Below are 18,822 nucleotides of genomic sequence, written 5' to 3'. Positions count from 1 at the left end.
AGATCTCATCAATGAACATCACTTACTCTGTTCAACGAGTATTTGTGTCAGTATTTATGACTATAACCCACTTTAAATGGTAATGTTTGACATTGTGGAATCGTGTTATAGTTACCTATTGCCGAAGCTGTAGTGGCTACATGCCAATACTTCTTGGTTGTAAAATATCTTTGTTCCAGCAGTAATGAAAATCTTTCTATAGGTTACCATCTCATTACATTTAAACCCATAGCAACAGATTTCATCAGTAATTTGAATCTGCATTTTGTTCATTGCTCCGGTGCAAGTTGTTTTATTCCTTGAGTCTAATCATGATGTTACATGTGTCCTAATTATATATACAAAGGTATGGGAAAATGAACAGAGGCATTTAAAAACCTTGGTCAATAAGAGAATGGTGAAAATCTAGTGATTGAATCTGTAATTTAAATTTTGAAAGATCCAGGATTTCTTTCATAACTTGATTTTGTCCAGTGCTAATTTCATTATGCAGTCAAACAAGGATATCAAAGTTCAAATTTACTTTGAACTTTGAGATGAGCAATTGAATCTGTAATCTGAAGTTAAACCATTTGTCCCTATGCCATAGTGGAATTAGCATTGATGATAGAATTACATGATAGAATTGTAGAGCTAATCTCACGCAATAGAAATAGGATCCCATGAATTACTGAATCACAGCCACCCTATTTCCAGAGATTATAAAATGCCATTAACATCATGAACCATTTCATTGTGGTTTGAGGGGTTTGCCCAAAACTAACTCGTCTTAATTCTATTATTCAGTAAAACCATACCAATAGTAAGAAGTATTAAACCAGATTTAATGCTATTTTCAAGACCACATAATTAATTTACATATTACATGGTTCCATTGGTAGAAAACTGGAAGAAAGGTCCTAATGCATTAGCCGTATTCAAAGCTTTTCTCTCCAAGCCTATAAAACTGAAACCCCTTCCTCCTTGTTTTGCATTAGCTGCTGCCTCAGGCTAGACCTCCTCTAAACAGTCAAAACCTGAAGATAATCCTTCCATCTCATGGTCAGTCACCAAGATTGGAACTTCCTCTGAATGAAATGTTGCATTGCTTTTCACTTTTACATTCCACCCACTTCCTGGTGATTATGTTAGTTGAAACACCTACTGATGTTAGCAAATACCGCGTAAGAGTACAAACAAATCCTCGTGGGTAGCTAACGTGAAAGCTTTTCACCCAGCTTGACTTGGATTCTTGATGCTTATATCAGACGTGTTTAATTGCTCTCTGCATTCAATTGCCTTGAAGTCTTTTGACTTGGTGCTAAGAGGTTAATACATTTTCTGGTGTGGAAATGGCAGGTATTTTGTTTTTATTCAAGCATCATCAACTCAAAGTATTGTTAGAATACAGTTACAGTATTTTGAATGATAAAAACAATTCTGAATATGGATTAAAGATTTATTTTCATTTTCCCAATTTCAACAGAAGGTGAATACAAATTTCCTACTGATTAGCCTTGTTCTTAACTGAAGTGGCAGGCATGCATAAATAAGCTCAGAAAGCTCACAATTCTTACAGCTTCAGAGAAATGCTTTCTTTCCCCCTTTGATTCATTTTGCAGCCTGCCTTGCATTAATTGTGCAAGTTCAAAATCATGTCTTACAAGTAATGACCTTAATAACCCAATTGAAACACTCCAGAAATTTTAAAGAAGCAATTTTAAGTGCATTATCTTAAACGCAAGTATGGTATTTCTTCATTATTTTATTAACTTCACAGAGTTGTATCAGCAATCTGCATATTTTTACACAATCAAAAACTGACTTTATATCTTCAACCATTTTTAGTCCCAACCTCCCTTTCTAGGTAAATAAGCTACTTCAGCTACAGGAAAGTTTTTAAAAATTCCAGTAACATTTGAACTTCAGTGACAATCTTGTAGCTGCTTTGCTACTTTAGACTCCAGTTATTTACTGAGTCTAACCTGCCATTATTAACCTGCTAAAATCTCCCCAAAGAATAGAAGAAAAACTCCTTTGTACATTTATATAGCAACTAAGGGAATAAGATCCAAAAAGAACATGCCAGCAAACTTAAATGTAGACTACATGGTTATGATAGCCTACATTACACAGATACCAAAATGGGTACTAAAGATTCCTCCCCCTGCTACCCCTTTTGCTTGCTTGCCATCCTCTTATGAACAGTTTGTGCTCAATAGCTATGCATGTCAGGACCATGAGTTATTCAGGTTTAAAGCCTTTCATTTGTACAACACACCCAAGATGAATCCTTTACTTGAACTCTTTATCAAATGCAGAACTCGCCCAACATTACACCTCAAAACAATGCAGTGTGTCAGGTTACATAACCAGCAGAAACAATATTAATCATGTACTTTTCAGATATTTATGCAATTCAAAACAATCTTCAAATTTCACCTTTGTTTTCCATGTGGAACTGACAATGTAGATCTAAGCAGCCTATTGGTGAATATGCAGGCAGTAATGTAAAAAAAATAAAGTTTGAGATATGCATGACTAGAAAGAAAATTTCAAGTAGAGTATGCTTTGTAACAGACTGTTCTTTTTCACGAGTAGTTAATCATCTTAAACTCAGGAAAAAAAGATGAATTACAAGTTCACTGTTGTTGACACTTTTGGTCTTCCCTATATTGCTGGCCGATGCCCCTAGTCTGGCATGTAGGGACGGAGATGGTCCTCAATGGTTCCAACTCCCCAGTGGGTGAGCTGATCCTGTGGCAGGTAAAGACAGACACTGCATAACTTGAAAATTATGGCCTTGGTTTTTGGAGTCTGCAAAATAGAACATGACACCTTCATTGTTCACCATCACACATTAAAAAATAATAAGCTGTAACACAATTATGCAACAAATATGAAGCAAAACTGAAGGTACTTTGAAAATGAGTTTTCAGAAGTCAGTGCATTCATGCAAGTCTTCAGAGGGGAAGTATTTTCAATTTCACATATACTGTGCTTACTCAAAATTAGTATGGCACGTTTTTAAAAAATTTCAAATAGCTATGCATCACGAATCACCCAAAGTTTGTGTTTTTGACTTACTATGGATGGACTTCGACTTCAAGTTTATCAATATCAACTTTTTCAATATGGGACAATTAACCATGCAAGTCTTATTGGAGATTTGGAAAATAAATTTCTTTACTGCTCTGGGTGACAAAAGCTTGTACTTTGAGGGTGAAGAATACCATCTCCAGCCTCAAAAACCCAAGCTTTACTATACCAGTCATCAGAAACTAAATCTCTATCCACAGAGGGAAAAAAGAGTAGAAGCTACAGAGACAAGGTGCATTTAGATTAGTTGCAACTGAACGTATTTTATCCAAATCAAAATATGCTTACTCTTTGAACATATATAAACAGTTTTGTGAACTATATTTGGTTTCTCTAAACATACAAAACACACATATTTACATTGAAAGCTCCTGTTTTTCTTCAGGCTACAAGCCTCAAAAATTAAAAAAGGTCAAACCTATGTGAATTAATACAAAAGCACTATTTTTGCATTTCTTTAATTTTGAAATTTGCTTTGAATCACTAAATGTAGCTACATTATACTGAATTCATATGCAGTGAAGCATTTAGTTTGAAATTCCTTTCAGTGTGATTGTTTTTTCACACTAATGTTTCCAGAAACTGAGACCATCCTCTACTACCTCTTCATTTTAACTGTCAGTGAGGATGTTTAACTTCAAGGAAACTTTAAGCATGTCCTTAAATCTTCTGTCTGGAAATTTTCTCTCCTGACAGAGCTGTACTACTGCTCTGACCTTTCTCAATCTTTTCTGGCACAATCTTATGCCTAACTTCCTGCGGGATGTATTTAAGCTTCAGAACTTACCGAAAACCATTCAACCAAACTTCAAAAAGAGAACACCAAGGCCTCAGTACTCAAACTGCAGTATGCAGATGAGACTTGTTCACCTGCAGCTAAGCTACATCATTGATTTATTCACCAAAGCACAAGGATGGTACTTGTACTCAATATCTTCAACACCTAGAAGCTCTACCTACCTGCCCTGCTCCAAGGTACTCCCCCTCCCAACAACGAAGATTCAAGGCAAGACCTTTTCTTCAAGATCAAGATCACAGATCTGAAACAAACCTCACAATTGGCCAGACAGCTGTGACATCTGCTCTCCATTTCCGAAGATCTGGTTATCTACAGGAAGCATTTTAAGCCACTCTAAGCAAAATTTCCAAGTTCACTGGACCCTCAACAATCTTAGGTCAGCATTCACTTCCAAGCCAACATTCCCAACACTGAGGCTCCAGTTGTTTTCAGTTCGCAACATCCCACAGATATGTCAGTTACATGTTTCACACCAGACACTGCCTCTATAAATGTCACTCTAAGTTAATGGCTTGACTGACTACTCTGGCTATAAACAGCAAAATCTCCCAAGGGTGAAATTTGCATTTTTGGTAACATGCCATGTTACCTGTTAAGGAGATTACAACAGACTTAATCTCATCTTGCCTGATGTCAATATGGTGGACAAAGCAAATAATATTGATTTTATTTTCCAACCCCAATGTTATGGAGTTAAGTTCAGGACTTCAGTACGTATTTAAGACCCAAAGTTATAACTAGATTCATTTCAAAAATTTTGAGCTCATCAAACAATGAGTTTACAAAGCAATAATTATTTCCATACGAGAAAATCTGTATCCTGCAGATTTTCATAACATACAATAACTCAAATCAATCAAATAACTTTAAAATTTAAACTGCCTTGTAATGGTCCTAAAAGTTACTCCAGCAAGATTTGTAGGCAGTCATGCAGAGAACCAAAAAAAAAATCACTGTATATAGCAGTGCACAGTTCACAAAGACTTATTTCAAGAACACAAAGCATTATTAAGTTAGTAGCAAGAAAGGGAAAAAGAATCATGCCAAATTTCACCGGTATTAAAACCACTGGCAATGTTCCACATTTCTTCACCCAAACAGAAGATGGGACCAAGTAAGTTTAGGAAAATAAAGGCCCACAATTATATTCACCTGCAAGTGCTGACGATTAATGAACAGAAAGATGGACTGGGTAGGGTTGTTTACGATGAGTCCTGCCTTATCCTTCCGGCTAATTAAGTGCAGAAACTGTTTCTCATAATCGCCATGATGAAACTCAAACTTGGCCTGCATAAACAGTAAGCACTTTAAAATATTAGAAAACAAGAATTGTTGCTTAATTTCATGTTCAGCAAGTACTCAAAAATTATTTGCCAAGATCAGAAAGATCTAATTTTATTCCTTTTAGGTTTATTAGATGCATAGATTTTATAATTGGCCTTGGTAATTCTGCTAAGATCTGACAGGACCCCTGCTATTGGTCTCAACCCAACATCTTCATTATAAGTGCTTGTGGACTCAAGACAACCAAAGGGCTAAGCTTGGTTTTGAAGTACCACAGGCAAACAAAATGCTTCTGGTTTATTAAGGCTTATGCATAAATAACCCCTTTAATTACTGTGCTTGATGTGTATTGGGTGTCCAGGGAGGGGTAAAGCTCTGGTGAAGGGGCTTGTCGTGTCCATTCTGGGGCAGCTCACTCATTTTCGGTCCCCACCAGAAGCTCAGCTCCCACCTGCGGTTCCAAGTAGCTGTCTGCATGCGATAGTGGCCACACCACTTCAACAGGCAAGGGTGAGGGTAGCCAGCGGGCCTCAAACCCGGTGAGATAGAGACATGCCTATCCTAGCATGCTAAGTCAGCTCCAGCTGACTGGGCAGATGAGATCTACAGTTCTGCAATGCTCAGTGGAGAGCAAAGAGCATGACAAGGCACAGAAGACGCCACGGTCATCCACTGCAACCAAGGAAGACCCCAGTTTGTGACACTTGTTTTTACCACTGTACCGGGGTCAAGAGAGGAACTGCCCCAGTGCAATGGCCTATCCACTTTGAAAGGTCTCCTGTCATCACTGCACATGACAGACAACCACCATTACTGTGCTAATGTTGACAGTATACTTATCACAGTTGATTTGATTTGCAGTTTGCCAAGCCCATTGAGTTTCTACTTTTATGCTGCTTTGGTGATGCACTACAAATGTGAATCTAACACGATGTTAAGATCGCTAGAGGGAAAAGTAAGAAACAAGGTATCCATAAAAGAACAAAGTCTATCAAGATTTGTCATTACACAGATAACTGAGAGACAACGGAAATGAAACCCATATACTAAGAATTACAATGTCAAACTATAAATATATAACGTCTGAACAAAACCAAAGATACAGAAAAATCATCCAACACAAAAACTGTCAACAAGCTAGGCAAACTGCAAGTCAAATCAATTGTGATCGGCATCCAAAAGTTTGGCTCATGTTTATGTACAAGCAGTACCTGAACAGGCCTGAAAGGCTCACCATCTGTACCCTTCCACTTGGAGAAAAGGAGACAGACCATCTTCTCTATATCATTCCGTGGCCAAAGGATAAAGTCCATCTCCTGTGTACAGCCAATTACATCCTAAAATAGGTCAGGCAATGAGAGAAATTCCAATAGAGATATTGAATGGATTCCATATCAAGAAATGCAAAAACAAAGATTATAATTTTACTAAAAATGATAATTTTGGTTGTGGATCAAGAGTTACAAGGCATTATAGTACAAGGCTAGAAGTCAAAAGAATGTGAATTGCTAACAACCACCTCCAGTTTCCATACTTACCCTTCGTTCTGAATAACTAAAATCGTCGTCTTTCAATGCCAGTCTAATATAGCATTGTAAGAAAATAACAAGAACTTTTAAAAGCATTAAACCACAAAAGAGTATTTGCATTAATTAGGATAAATTGATCCCTGCAGACGATCATATCTACCACAGCCAGATTTCTTTGTTGCCTTACATCTTCAGCCATGGAACCAGCTTTTCCATATTGCCTTCTCACAATTAAATAGGCATATCCAAACAGTTTTAAAAACTAATCAATAAAGCAACATTTACAATAATTTGAAATGACATATAGAAGAGAATCTAAATATATTACATCAAAATATTTAAACGAGTTGATTTATCTTTAAGTAGAATATTTCAAATCTATGAATCATTACCAAACCAATTATCACATTAGAAGCTCCATCTTAAAAGATACATTAGATCATAAGCTCAAAGGCAAGTAGTCAGCTTTTCAGTTAAAATTGAAGGGAGTGCAAAAAACCACTGGCATCGCCAAATTAAGTTAACACAATGCTGATCAGTAAATGGAAAAAACCAATCAGAAGAAAAATGATCAGCCTTAAGCAAAACGATTCCATATTAGTACAAATCAAAAGACCTTAGCATATCAAAATCAGTTTTATATTTAAGCCAATAAATAATTACGTGCATGGGAATTAATACTTCTGACTGAGGAACTTTGACCTGAAACTGTTTCTAGCTCCCACTACTCTAAATGTTGCCAGACCTTTTGAGTATTTTATTACTTCCAGCGTTTACAGCGTTGAAGAGTATCAATGGTTGTTTTGGCTGTGACCATTGTGGAAAAAATGGTTATGTAAAGCAAATACAAACCTTTTTCCCTCTTAAGATAAAGGAAGTTGCTGTTAGTAATTGAACATTTTGATGTGACATATTCTACCACTCTGCATCATTCCAAGAACAAGCAAACTTTAACTTATATAATTCTAGTGAAGTACTTACCCTGCGCATGGATTGGTAGCGTGGTGCATGAAGCTGCACTACATCCTTCTGCAGCAGCTCTGTGGAACTGTCCAGGGAGTAGCTGGACTCCCGTACACCTTTGAGGATATTTTCTTCATAGTTATTGGTCATAACTGGTACCACTTCAGCCACTTCGAATAGTGCCGACTTTTTCTTCTTAAATCATAATATCAGAATCATAATTCTTAACATAAAACATTTTCTATCTATGCTATTTCTTTTAAATTATTACTGTCAAGTTGCATTTTTCAAAATAGATTTAAAATATTTTGATTCAGTGACACACAATAGCTCTGTTTGGAAAGGACTGCAAGTTGAATTTAAAAATATAAGCTATTCACTTCACAGGACAGTATGAACAGGGACTATACACTCTGTGCCTATTATGTACAGGACAGTAATTTCTGAAGTGAAATTTCTAAAATGTTGGGGGAAAATCTGAAACGTACAAAGAAAAATATCAAAGCAAGAAATTCTTTTAAAATTCAACTTAAACAAAACTTAAGAAACAAAATTATTAAATTCTTAAGCAGAAATCATGTTCTCACAAATTTGAATAAGTTTTACTAAAACTATAATCACACAAGCATGAATATAAACAAGTCACCTTGAAAAACAATCCAAATTTCATTATCAGGAGACAGTCAACTGTGATTAAGGTAATTGAAAAGTAACAATTAATCAAGCATTGTTTTGAGGAAGGAGGAATATGTCTCCTAACTCAACTAGCCAATATTAGGTTACCCTACCCTCCTGTTATCAAGTGCCTATTTTCTATTCCCATATTGCTTAAGTTGCCTTCATTTCCAACTACCTACAGATGTCTACTAAAAATTCTGATGTGACCTTTGACTCACTATTTAGATTAAATTTTCAAGGGAGCAGATACCTAATCAAATGCTGCCTGTAAGAGTACAATCCAATCAGTATATTCCCCATTCTCCTTTCCCTGAAATCCCCATGAAAACACTGTCAACCACAGATATAGGCAGCAAGCAGAAGTGAGCGATGTTGTGAAAGTGATTTGGACAATAGTAAAAAATTGCAAAGAAAATTTGAATGAAACCAACTGATCAATAATATTCATTTTTCATACTGTTCACATGCTCAAATGCATTTCACTTTAACCAAGTAGCATGAAGAGGTTGAATAAAATTATTCCAGATACAACAGCTTGTGTTCTTGGTCTCACTTTGAAGCGTCTGTTAAGTTTTAGTATATACTGCGGAATGTCATATTAATTAGCAACCAAATGACTAAAGGGATATTGAAATGAGGGACAAGAAAAATTCAGTTCAAAGGTAGATAATAGAGTAAATCTTCGGTCATTCAGAAATTCAATTCACACTTGGAACTCAGCAGGGCCCAAGGTCCCACAGCGCTTTGAAACATCTAGTTCCATTTCAAGCATTAATTTTAAACTCGCTCGGTACATTGGAAAACTTATTATTCCACTGCATAACATCAGAAAAAGAACTAGAAGTGTGAAGGTGTATAGTATCTGATAGTCCAGAAAATTTGCTTGCCCAACACCAGAGCCCTACACAAACTGGATTAACAGAGTTTCACTGGGGTGGGATTAATCATGGTAGTTATTTACACTTTAAGCAAATATTCTGTGGACAAGCTGACATTTTACCCCACTTATTGTAAAGATAAAGCAAATAAGCCTTCATATCCCAGTCAAATGACAGTGCAAATCCCAAAATAATCTGAAGGAAGCAGAGTGAGGATCTGTGGATGGGTTAACTGTAACTATCATGTGTGTCATATTAAGCTCAGTTTCCAAAGTGATTAAGAAATTCTGTATAACCCTTGATCTTATGATAAAGAGACAATCACAGTAGTTATTTTCTCAGCTTTCCAGGAAAGTCTGTCCATATCAGAACAGCATAGAATTAAAACAAATGGAGGCCATTTAGCCCTTCGTGGCTGTGCTGGGTATCCTGCAGTGAATGACTTTACTGACACCCAAGGCCTTTCACGGAAGCCAGTAATGTGATGGAATACTCTCCACATGCGAGACAAATGCAAGTCCAACAACACTCCTCCAGGATTATTCTAGGTTTAAATTTGAGATTTCGGGTTTTGCCTCTTTAGTGAGGGGTATATTTAGGTACCTTCTATTCACCTATCCAAAGCTGTCAATTTCACATCTTTTAGTCTCTCCTTAGCCTCTACACTGATGAAAAAAATAACCCCAACCTACCTAATCTTCCCCTGTTGGCAACAGGTTTCCACTCCTGGCAACAACTTTACAAATCTTATCACTCTCTCCAGTGTAAACACATTTCCCACATTGTTTGAACCAGAACTGTCAACAGTACTAAATCCTCAGTTCTAGTATCCCTGCCAGCTGTTCTATGTCTGACCGAAAGAAAAGCATCCCAACTACCTTTAACTAAGGACACGCATCCCAAAGATCACTACTCCTCCACACCTGAATGTCATCCCATCCTCTTGTTGCAGTTCCATAGGTACATCTCTTCAGGGATCAGGGATTCTACTTGCCACTTTTCTATTCAGCTAATCTGACCAACTACAACCCACCCTCAGGGTGGAGGAACAACACCTTATATTCTGAGTATCCTACAACCTGATGGTATGAATATTGATTTCTTCAAAAGGTGAACAAAATTCCCCCTCCCCATTCTCAACTCTGACCTTGTACTACTTCTCACCTATTACTTTCTCCAGGGGTCCCTCCTCCTCCTCTTTCTCGTACGGTCCATTCTCCTCTCCTATCAGATTCTGTCTTCTCCAGTCCTTGGCCTTTCCCACCCACTTGGCTTCACCTATCACCTTCCAGCCAGCCTCTTTCCCCTGCCCCCACACCCCCAGTCCCGAAGAAGGGTAGCGGCCTGAAAAGTTGACTGTTTTCTCTACAACCTGCGGAGTTCCTCCAGTATTTTGTGTTTTGCGCTTTGGATTTCCAGCACCTGCAGATTTTCTCATGTTTGTGATCCACTATAAGTTCCTGCTCTCCTCCTTTCTGTCAATCCCTGCTAGTTTTCCTACTGTCTTCAATGTTCTTTCCTCTCAAGAGGACCACAATCTTGAAGTAGTTTGAAGGCCTGTGTGCCTCAATGACCCAGAGAGCTATGCTGGCTGAGTCAGGGTTTTATGCTTTGGCTCTTGGTAGGGTCACCCATGCCAAACAGGTCAAACAATAGAAGCTGGACTAAGAGTGGTCCACCAGTCCTCCGGGTTCACTTCAGGGCTAATAACCCTGACTGCTACAACAAAACTGTTATGGAAACAGCAATGAAGAAACCTTCCACATCTGAGTGCGATGGTATTCCAGAGTCTCTATCCTGAACTTGCATGACTGTGAAAACTGAGCTACTGACACAATGAAGGCAGCCCTGAACGCCACCACAGATGAAGGACCCTCATTGCTGCGCTAAACGCCAGTGGCGCAATGGGCAGTAGGTAGGTAGATCAATGTTCTTTATCATGACCGTTGCTTTGAAGCCTAAATGAACTTCTGCCAATGTAAATGCTTCAAAGTACGTCAATTACAGTTATCTAGGGACTGCCCTGTAAATATCCTATAAAGCAGCTTCTCGTCCCACAACTAGTGAAGAAAGCATTCTACATTTCACCTTTGACAAATATGCCAAGAAAGGTAATATCTTACCTTATCTTTGAATACAAAGGCAATGTACATTTTGAAATCAAACTGATCTGCCAGAGATTCTTTCTTCTTTCTAAGTTGAGCACGCAGTCGATTTAAAGTCTGGTTCTTCCGAGAGTGTGGGTCACCCATTTTGTTTTGAGTGTGTTAACCCTCTTTTTAGCTTATGACAAAGTGACAAAATCTAACATGGGCAATTTCTCTCAAAAGAAAACAGCACAACAGAACATGTCTGGTAGCACTAACTGAAAAAAACTACCACAACTACTAGTCCAGAAGCTCTAAAACTGTGTTGTGCAAAAACTTAGGATAAATGTTGGCCAGAGTCCAGTCATGATAACAGTCCCTATATATACACGGTCACATCAGAGTGCAGGGAACTAAATTCACTTTTAATTCACATTAACAAAACTTACAAACCAAAGCAATCCAAATTAGAGATAAATTTTAACCTGCTGAACTAAAACTAGATTACAATGATGGATACCAATGGATCTAACCAACAAATTAAACACCTAACTGAGATTCAGGTGTGCCCAAGGATGACACAGAAATGATGCAGCCAGATCCCATGTTTACATACAGGCCAGATTTTTGCCTTTTTACACAAAAAAAAAGCCTGATAAGTTTACCTGCAGCCTCTGGCACAGTTGTCTTCAAACATATTGGAGTAGGTGACAGTATATTTTTTTCCTTTTTAGTTTTTGCTTTAAGGACAGACAATAAAAGACAAAGAGGATTGCACTGGCACATCAACTACATGACACGGCTCATTGGCACATGGGTAGAAACAAACAAAATACCAAGCAAAGGGCATTTCTGACTTCACCAAAGACTTGGTTTCAATTAACAACATGGTGGTAAACCTTTAACCGGTTTCCTGACATCGCCCTACACAAAGAAAACAAAAAAAAAATCACTTGTTTATCATGTTTGCCTCTATAGATCTGCTCACAGGCTTAACTGTTGGGAGCTCCTGCTGTGCCGCCTTTTGATTGTTTTGGTTTTCTACCGTAACTCCTTTCCTAAGCTGTTTGTATTGAACATATATATAACGTATATATATATTGCAAACTAACGCTGACTGTCACTCCCCGCCCATGTCAAGAAGAGACCACAAACCCGGTCAAACCCGTCAGTGTGAGCGAGCCGCGCTCTCTGCGCTCTAGGTCACCCATAGTCTTAAAGCGAGCTCCTGGCGTGAGAAAACCGCACAAAACCACGGCCTCTGGCCCGAGTACTGCCGCCTGCCCGCCTGCCTGCCTCCGCTCTCGCTCCCTCACTGCCCCTCGCACAAGGTCGGCTGCTCCCGCTAACTCTCGGCGTGTCAGACCGGGCCAGCGCTCGGCTCTCTGCCCTCCCGTCAGACGACAGCAAAGATCACCCGCGCCCCCGCCGCCGCCACACCAGCGCAAGATGGCTGCTCGACGTCACAACCCACCCATCCCCCTCAAAAACACAGCTCCGCTAGATTCTCTTTAAACCGGCACCTTGCACCTCGGTGACCATTTCTATGCCCTTAACCAACTCATTTACTTTTTTTTTCAAATTCTAGCTTACTTTCAAACTATGTAAACATGTTTGTGTACGTCACCCCTCATCACGTGGTCCATTCCCTCTGACCCAACGCCCCACCCCCATGTACATATACCCTTTTAACTTTCTGAGGCAGGTTTTACTGCAGATGTTCAGGTTTTTAAAAAATATTTTGTTGGAAACATCTCATTATTAAAATAAAATATTTTATGAGTTGTTCAAGGAAGTGTATAGGAGAGTAAAGCATAGTTATTCCCATTCAATTGTAAAGAGATGTTTAACTTAGTTTTGGCTGTTCAAATAAATATACAAAAAGGAATCCCTCCCAGATTTACTGGTTAATCAATAGATATAATTACTTGGGAATTTCATTTCAGGTACATGAATTATACTGGACCTTAGACTTGAAAAAAAAACACAAAATTCTTTCTAAAATTGTGTGATATAAAATTTTCCTTTTAATTTCATAATAGACCGAGTTAACAGCTTTAAAAAATATTTATAGCAGAATTCAGCTGAAGGTACGTTCAGTTAAATTCAAATAATGTAATACAAGCAAGACTTTCAACAAAATGGCACCAATGACCAAATGCAACATCTTGCAGACAGCCTGCAATTATACGGAATACTCTTCTGCCAAATGTACTTCTTCTGAGCCACGATTAATTGCTGATGCACCATCAATAACTCACACTGAGACGTAGGCGAGATATCGGCTTTTATTGACTGGAAGAAGGAACCAGGAGTGAGTGTCTATCATACAAGGTCCTGGAGACTGAGGCCGATCTTCAGGCCGCAGGTCTCCTTTATACAGGGGCCTGTGGGAGGAGCCACAGGAGCAGTCAGCAGGGGCGTGTCCCGACAGGCACATAGTTCACCACATTCACCCCCCCTTCGTTTGAAAAAGTCCTCATGTAGCGAAGGTTCTTACAAGTCAAGCCGATCAGGCGGTCGAATCTGTCGCTGCGATCTACGTAGCACCGGCTGTGACCGCATAGGTGCCGGCAACATTGGCGATTGCACAGGGGACGGGGGTTGCGCGTGTTCTTGCCCACTAGGCGCCGGTGATCCCTCATGCATGTGCGAGGCGCCTGGTATAAATGCGTACGAAACGCCCGGTATACAAGTGTCGTGAGGAGTCTGTGTAGGGCCTGGTGAGTACGGTGTCACCTCTGGTGCAGGGTTCACAGTTACCGGAGAGCCTTCAGGGTAGTGGTCTGCTGCACCTGCGGGTGCCAGGTCGCGGATGGAGACCGTGTCCTCCCGCCCATCAGGTAAGACCACGTAAGCATACTGGGGGTTCGCATGGAGAAGGTGAACCCTCTCCACCAGCGGGGAGTATTTATTGCTCCTCACATGTTTCCGGAGCAGCACTGGCCCCGGGGACGTCAGCCAAACTGGTAGGGTGGTCCCAGTGACAGACTTCCTGGGAAAAGAGAATAGGCGTTCGTGAGGGGTGGCATTGGTGGACGTACATAACAGAGAGCGGATAGAGTGCAGTGCCTCAGGGAGGACCTCCTGCCATCGAGAGACCGGCAACCCTTTGGACTTGAGGGCTAAAAGTGTGGCCTTCCACACTGTGGCATTCTCCCGCTCTACCTGGCCATTACCCCGGGGATTATAACTCGTGGTCCGACTGGTAGCAATGCCCCTAGCTAGCAAGTACTGGCGCAGCTCCTCACTCATAAAGGAGGACCCTCTATCACTGTGGATATAGCAGGGATACCCGAACAGAGTGAAGAGCTGGCGCAGGGCTTTTATGACGGACGTGGCAGTGGTGTCGGGGCAGGGGATGGCAAAGGGGAACCGTGAGAACTCGTCAATAACACTGAGAAAATAGACATTGCGGTCAGTGGAGGGAAGGGGGCCCTTAAAGTCAACACTCAGGCGTTCAAAAGGGCGGGTGGCCTTGACAAGTTGTGCCGTGTCAGGACAGTAGAAGTGCGGTTTGCACTCGGCACAAATTTGGCAGTCCCTGGTCATCGTCCTGATGTCCTCCAGGGAGTACGGCAGGTTCCGAGCTTTCACAAAATGGTAAAATCGGGTGACCCCCGGATGGCAAAGTTGTGCATGAAGGGCGTACAGCTGGTCGAGCTGTGTGCTAGCACATGTTCCCCGGGATAGGGCATCAGGGGGCTCATTGAGTCTGCCAGGCCGGTACAGGATATCATAGGTGTAGGTGGAGAGTTCTATCCTCCACCGCAAAATCTTATCATTTTTGATCTTGCCCCGCTGTTGGTTGCTGAACAGGAACGCAACCGAGCGCTGGTCGGTCAGCACAGTGAATCTTTTGCCAGCAAGATAGTGCTTCCAGTGCCTAACAGCCTCCACTATGGCCTGGGCTTCTTTCTCCACCGCGGAGTGCCGAATTTCAGAGCCTTGGAGGGTGCGAGAAAAGAATGCTACTGGTCTGCCTTCCTGATTAAGGGTAGCAGCCAGAGCGAAATCGGAGGCATCACACTCCACTTGGAAGGGAGCGGTCTCGTCCACTGCATGCATCGTAGCTTTGGCAATGTCCGCTTTAATGCAGTTGAAGGCCGCGCAGGCCTCAGCAGAGAGGGGAAACGAGGTAGACTTGTCCAGGGGGCAGGCCTTGTCTGCGTAATGGGGGACCCATTGGGCGTAATAGGAAAAAAACCCCAGGCACCGTCTGAGGGCCTTGAGAGTGGTGGGAAGAGGGAGCTCTAACAGGGGGCGCATACGTTCGGGATCAGGGCCAATAACCCCGTTTTCCACGACATACCCAAGTATAGCAAGACGGGTGGTACCAAACACACACTTGTCCCTGTTATAAGTAAGGTTCAGAGCTGCGGCCACTTGGAGAAACCGTTGGAGGTTGGCGTCGTGATCTGGCCTGTCATGACCACAGATGGTGATGTTATCCAGATAGGGAAATGTGGCCTGCAGTTGGTACTGGTCCACCATCCGGTCCATTTCCCTCTGGAAGACAGAGACACCATTCGTGACACCGAAAGGGACGCGCAGGAAGTGATAGAGCCGGCCGCCCGCCTCGAAGGCGGTGTAGGGGCGGTCCTCTGGGCAGATGGGGAGCTGGTGATAAGCGGATTTCAGATCTATTGTCGAGTACACCTTATACTGAGCAATCTGGTTGACCATATCCGCGATGCGGGGTAGGGGGTATGCGTCAAGCTGCGTAAACCTATTGATGGTTTGACTATAGTCCACCACCATCCTATTTTTCTGCCCAGTCCGAACAACAACCACCTGGGCCCTCCAAGGGCTTGTGCTCGGCTCAATGATCCCCTCCCTGAGCAGCCGCTGCACCTCCGACTGAATGAAGGCCCGGTCCCCCGCGCTGTACCTCCTGCTCCTCATGTAGCGAAGGTTCTTCCAGTCAATAAAATTGATGCACCATCAATAACTCACACTGAGACGTAGGCGAGATATCGGCTTTTATTGACTGGAAGAAGGAACCAGGAGTGAGTGTCTATCATACAAGGTCCTGGAGACTGAGGCCGATCTTCAGGCCGCAGGTCTCCTTTATACAGGGGCCTGTGGGAGGAGCCACAGGAGCAGTCAGCAGGGGCGTGTCCCGACAGGCACATAGTTCACCACAATTGCAGCCTGTAATTTTGCTTCCAAGAATGAATTTTTGAGCCAACTGAACTATCTGGCACTTCTGTGATATCCTGGGGCATTCGACATGGGTGCAATTCTGTGTCGATTCCTAATGGCGGAACATGAACCCGTGGTCGAACCCATTGCTCTGCTCCAAGTAAAGCGTTGACCAAGATTAAAATTGTCGAGGACAAGAAGCGAAAATGAACAGGGAGCTTAATGCCATCTACCTGCATTTGACTGGTTTCTCTTGCTGCTGCTGGCTGGCAGAAGTAGAACCATAGAACAATACAGCACAGAAACAGGCCCTTTGGCCCTTCTTGGCTGTGCCAAACCATTTTTTTTTTGCATAGTCCCACTGACCTGCACCTGGACCTAGACCATATCCCTCCATACACCTCTCATCCATCTACCTGTCCAAGTTTTTCTTAAATGTTAAAAGTAAGCCCGCATTACCACTTCAACTGGCAGCTCATTCCACACTCCCACCACCCTGTGTGAAGAAGCCCCCACTAATGTTCCCTTTAAACTTTTCCTTTTCACACTTAACCCATGTCCTCTGTTTTTTTTTCTCCCCTAGCCTCAGTGGAAAAAGCCTGCTTGCATTCACTATCTATACCTGTCATAATTTTATATACCTCTATCAAATCTCCCCTCATTCTTCTATGCTCCAGGGAGTCTTGCAAGTCTTGCAGCCCACGCCACCAGGTTTGGGAGTAGGTGTTGCCCGGCAGCCATCGGGCTTCTGTACAAAGTAGCCTCGGTGCTGAATGTGCTCCGAAGCTGTGGACTCTGCAGTTTCTTTTTTGTTTACTTTATTTTTACTATTTGCACAATTCGAACAGGGCACTTCAGCGCTAAATTAACTTGGCAGCTGTCAGCACAGTGCTGAGGACCCACTTTCAGGGGCTCTGCACTTAATGTTAATTGTTTGCTTTTTATTGTTTGCACGGATTGCCCTTCTTTTCCACATGTTGGGAGTTTGATAGTCTTGTCGTGTGTGTTTTTTTTCTTTGAATGGGTTCTATTGTTTTTTTTTTGTTTTGTGGCAGCCTGCAAAAAGATGAATCTCAAGGTTATATACCATATATGTACTTTGAACTTTGACAGTCAAGGCCATAGAATATACAACAATACAGCACTGGTCCTTTTGCCCACAGTTTCCTCCAACCTTCTAACCTATTTGAAGATCACCCTAAACCTTCCCTTGCAAATAACGCTCCATTTTTCTTTCATCCATATGCCCATCTTAAATGTCTCTAATAAATTTGCTTCTACCACCATCCTGGCAGTGCATTCCATGTAAAAACAAACCTCTGACATCACCCTCATTACATTTCTCAAATCACCTTAAAACTATGCCCTTCTATATTGGCCATGTCTGTCCTGGGAAAAAAGTGCTGCCTGTCCACTCTATTTATACCTCTTATCTTAAACACCTCTATCAAGTCACCTCTCATCTTCCTTCACTCCAAAGAATTAACTTGGTTAATGTTTTTCTGTTAAGACACAGTCCCTAATCCAGACAGGCTCCTGGTAAATCTCCTCTGGACTCTCTCTGAAACTTCCACATTCTTCCTGTAATGAAAATAATTCTCCAAGTGTGGTCTAACAAGAGTTTTATAGAGTTGCAATAATACCTTGTTCTTAAACTCAATCCCCTAACTAATGAAGGCCAACACACCACTACCTTCTTAACCACCTTATCAACTTAATGGCAACATCGAGGAATCTATGGACGTGGAACCCAAGCTCCCTCTGTGTCTCCACACTGCTAAGAGTCCCGCATTTAACCTCGTATGCAGATTTCAAGCTCAACTTTCTAAAATGTGTCATTCACACTTTTCCAAAATGAACTCCAGGTGGTCAGCACAGCTCTGGATCCCAGTAATGTCCCAATGCAACCTATGTTGACCTTCCACACCATCCATTGAACCATCAACCTTAAAAATAGATTTAACATATCAGATCAAAATTTCTTTAGCAGGACATAAAAAAGTTAGAAATAATTGACAAAGTAAGCTTAGTGACTGGTTACCAAATCTATCTGTCCTATCCTTTGGCCTCAGGATAAATGTCAAAGGACTGTATGGATAGAAAACTTAGATATGTCACAGCTCAAGTGAGGTAGTGTCCAATGTCCATCTAGGAACTGGATGGCGGAGCAAAAGTAGCTGTTCCTAACTCACTGAGTATGTGCCTTCAGGTTTCTGTATCTCCTACCTGATGTTAACAGTGAGAAAAGGGCATGTCCTGGGTGCTGGAGATCCTTAGTAATGTATGCTGCCTTTCTGAGACACTGCTCCTTGAAGATGTCCTGGGTACTTTGTAGGCTAGTACCCAAGATGGAGCTGACTAGATTTACAACCCTCTGCAGA

At 41.4% G+C, this 18,822-nt stretch overlaps 1 protein-coding gene across 2 annotated transcripts; it reads right to left on the bottom strand.

Annotated features, from left to right (window-relative positions):
* Window positions 1-1,424: 1,424 nt before the first annotated feature.
* Window positions 1,425-12,766, bottom strand: c20h6orf62 (chromosome 20 C6orf62 homolog). 2 transcript variants are annotated; one of them, XM_059945450.1, is made up of 5 exons: window positions 11,333-12,766; window positions 7,672-7,845; window positions 6,373-6,498; window positions 5,030-5,164; window positions 1,425-2,796 (listed from the first exon to the last, which is right to left on the bottom strand). In XM_059945450.1, the coding sequence occupies exons 1-5, from the start codon at window positions 11,459-11,461 to the stop codon at window positions 2,671-2,673; spliced, it is 690 nt and encodes a 229-aa protein (XP_059801433.1). In that variant the 5' UTR covers window positions 11,462-12,766; the 3' UTR covers window positions 1,425-2,670. The 2 variants fall into 2 exon arrangements, with proteins under 2 accessions (XP_059801433.1, XP_059801432.1); XM_059945449.1 differs by having other exon boundaries at window positions 7,672-7,848; window positions 11,333-12,764.
* Between the last annotated feature and the right edge of the window lie 6,056 nt (window positions 12,767-18,822).

The sequence above is a fragment of the Hypanus sabinus genome, chromosome 20 (genome assembly GCF_030144855.1).
Source record: "Hypanus sabinus isolate sHypSab1 chromosome 20, sHypSab1.hap1, whole genome shotgun sequence".
Taxonomy (NCBI): Eukaryota; Metazoa; Chordata; class Chondrichthyes; order Myliobatiformes; family Dasyatidae; genus Hypanus; species Hypanus sabinus.
Note: the sequence above shows the minus strand (reverse complement) of the source record. Positions and strands in the feature narration are given on the sequence as shown.

Excerpts from the sequence above, each read along its gene's own strand:
- c20h6orf62 (XM_059945449.1), bottom strand. The coding sequence starts at position 11,461 with ATGGGTGACCCACACTCTCGGAAGAACCAGACTTTAAATCGACTGCGT. Across the intron at positions 6,499-7,671 it reads GCTACCAATCCATGCGCAGG|GATGTAATTGGCTGTACACA; the intron begins GTAAGTACTTCA and ends GACCTATTTTAG. Across the intron at positions 5,165-6,372 it reads AGCCTTTCAGGCCTGTTCAG|GCCAAGTTTGAGTTTCATCA; the intron begins GTACTGCTTGTA and ends CTGTTTATGCAG.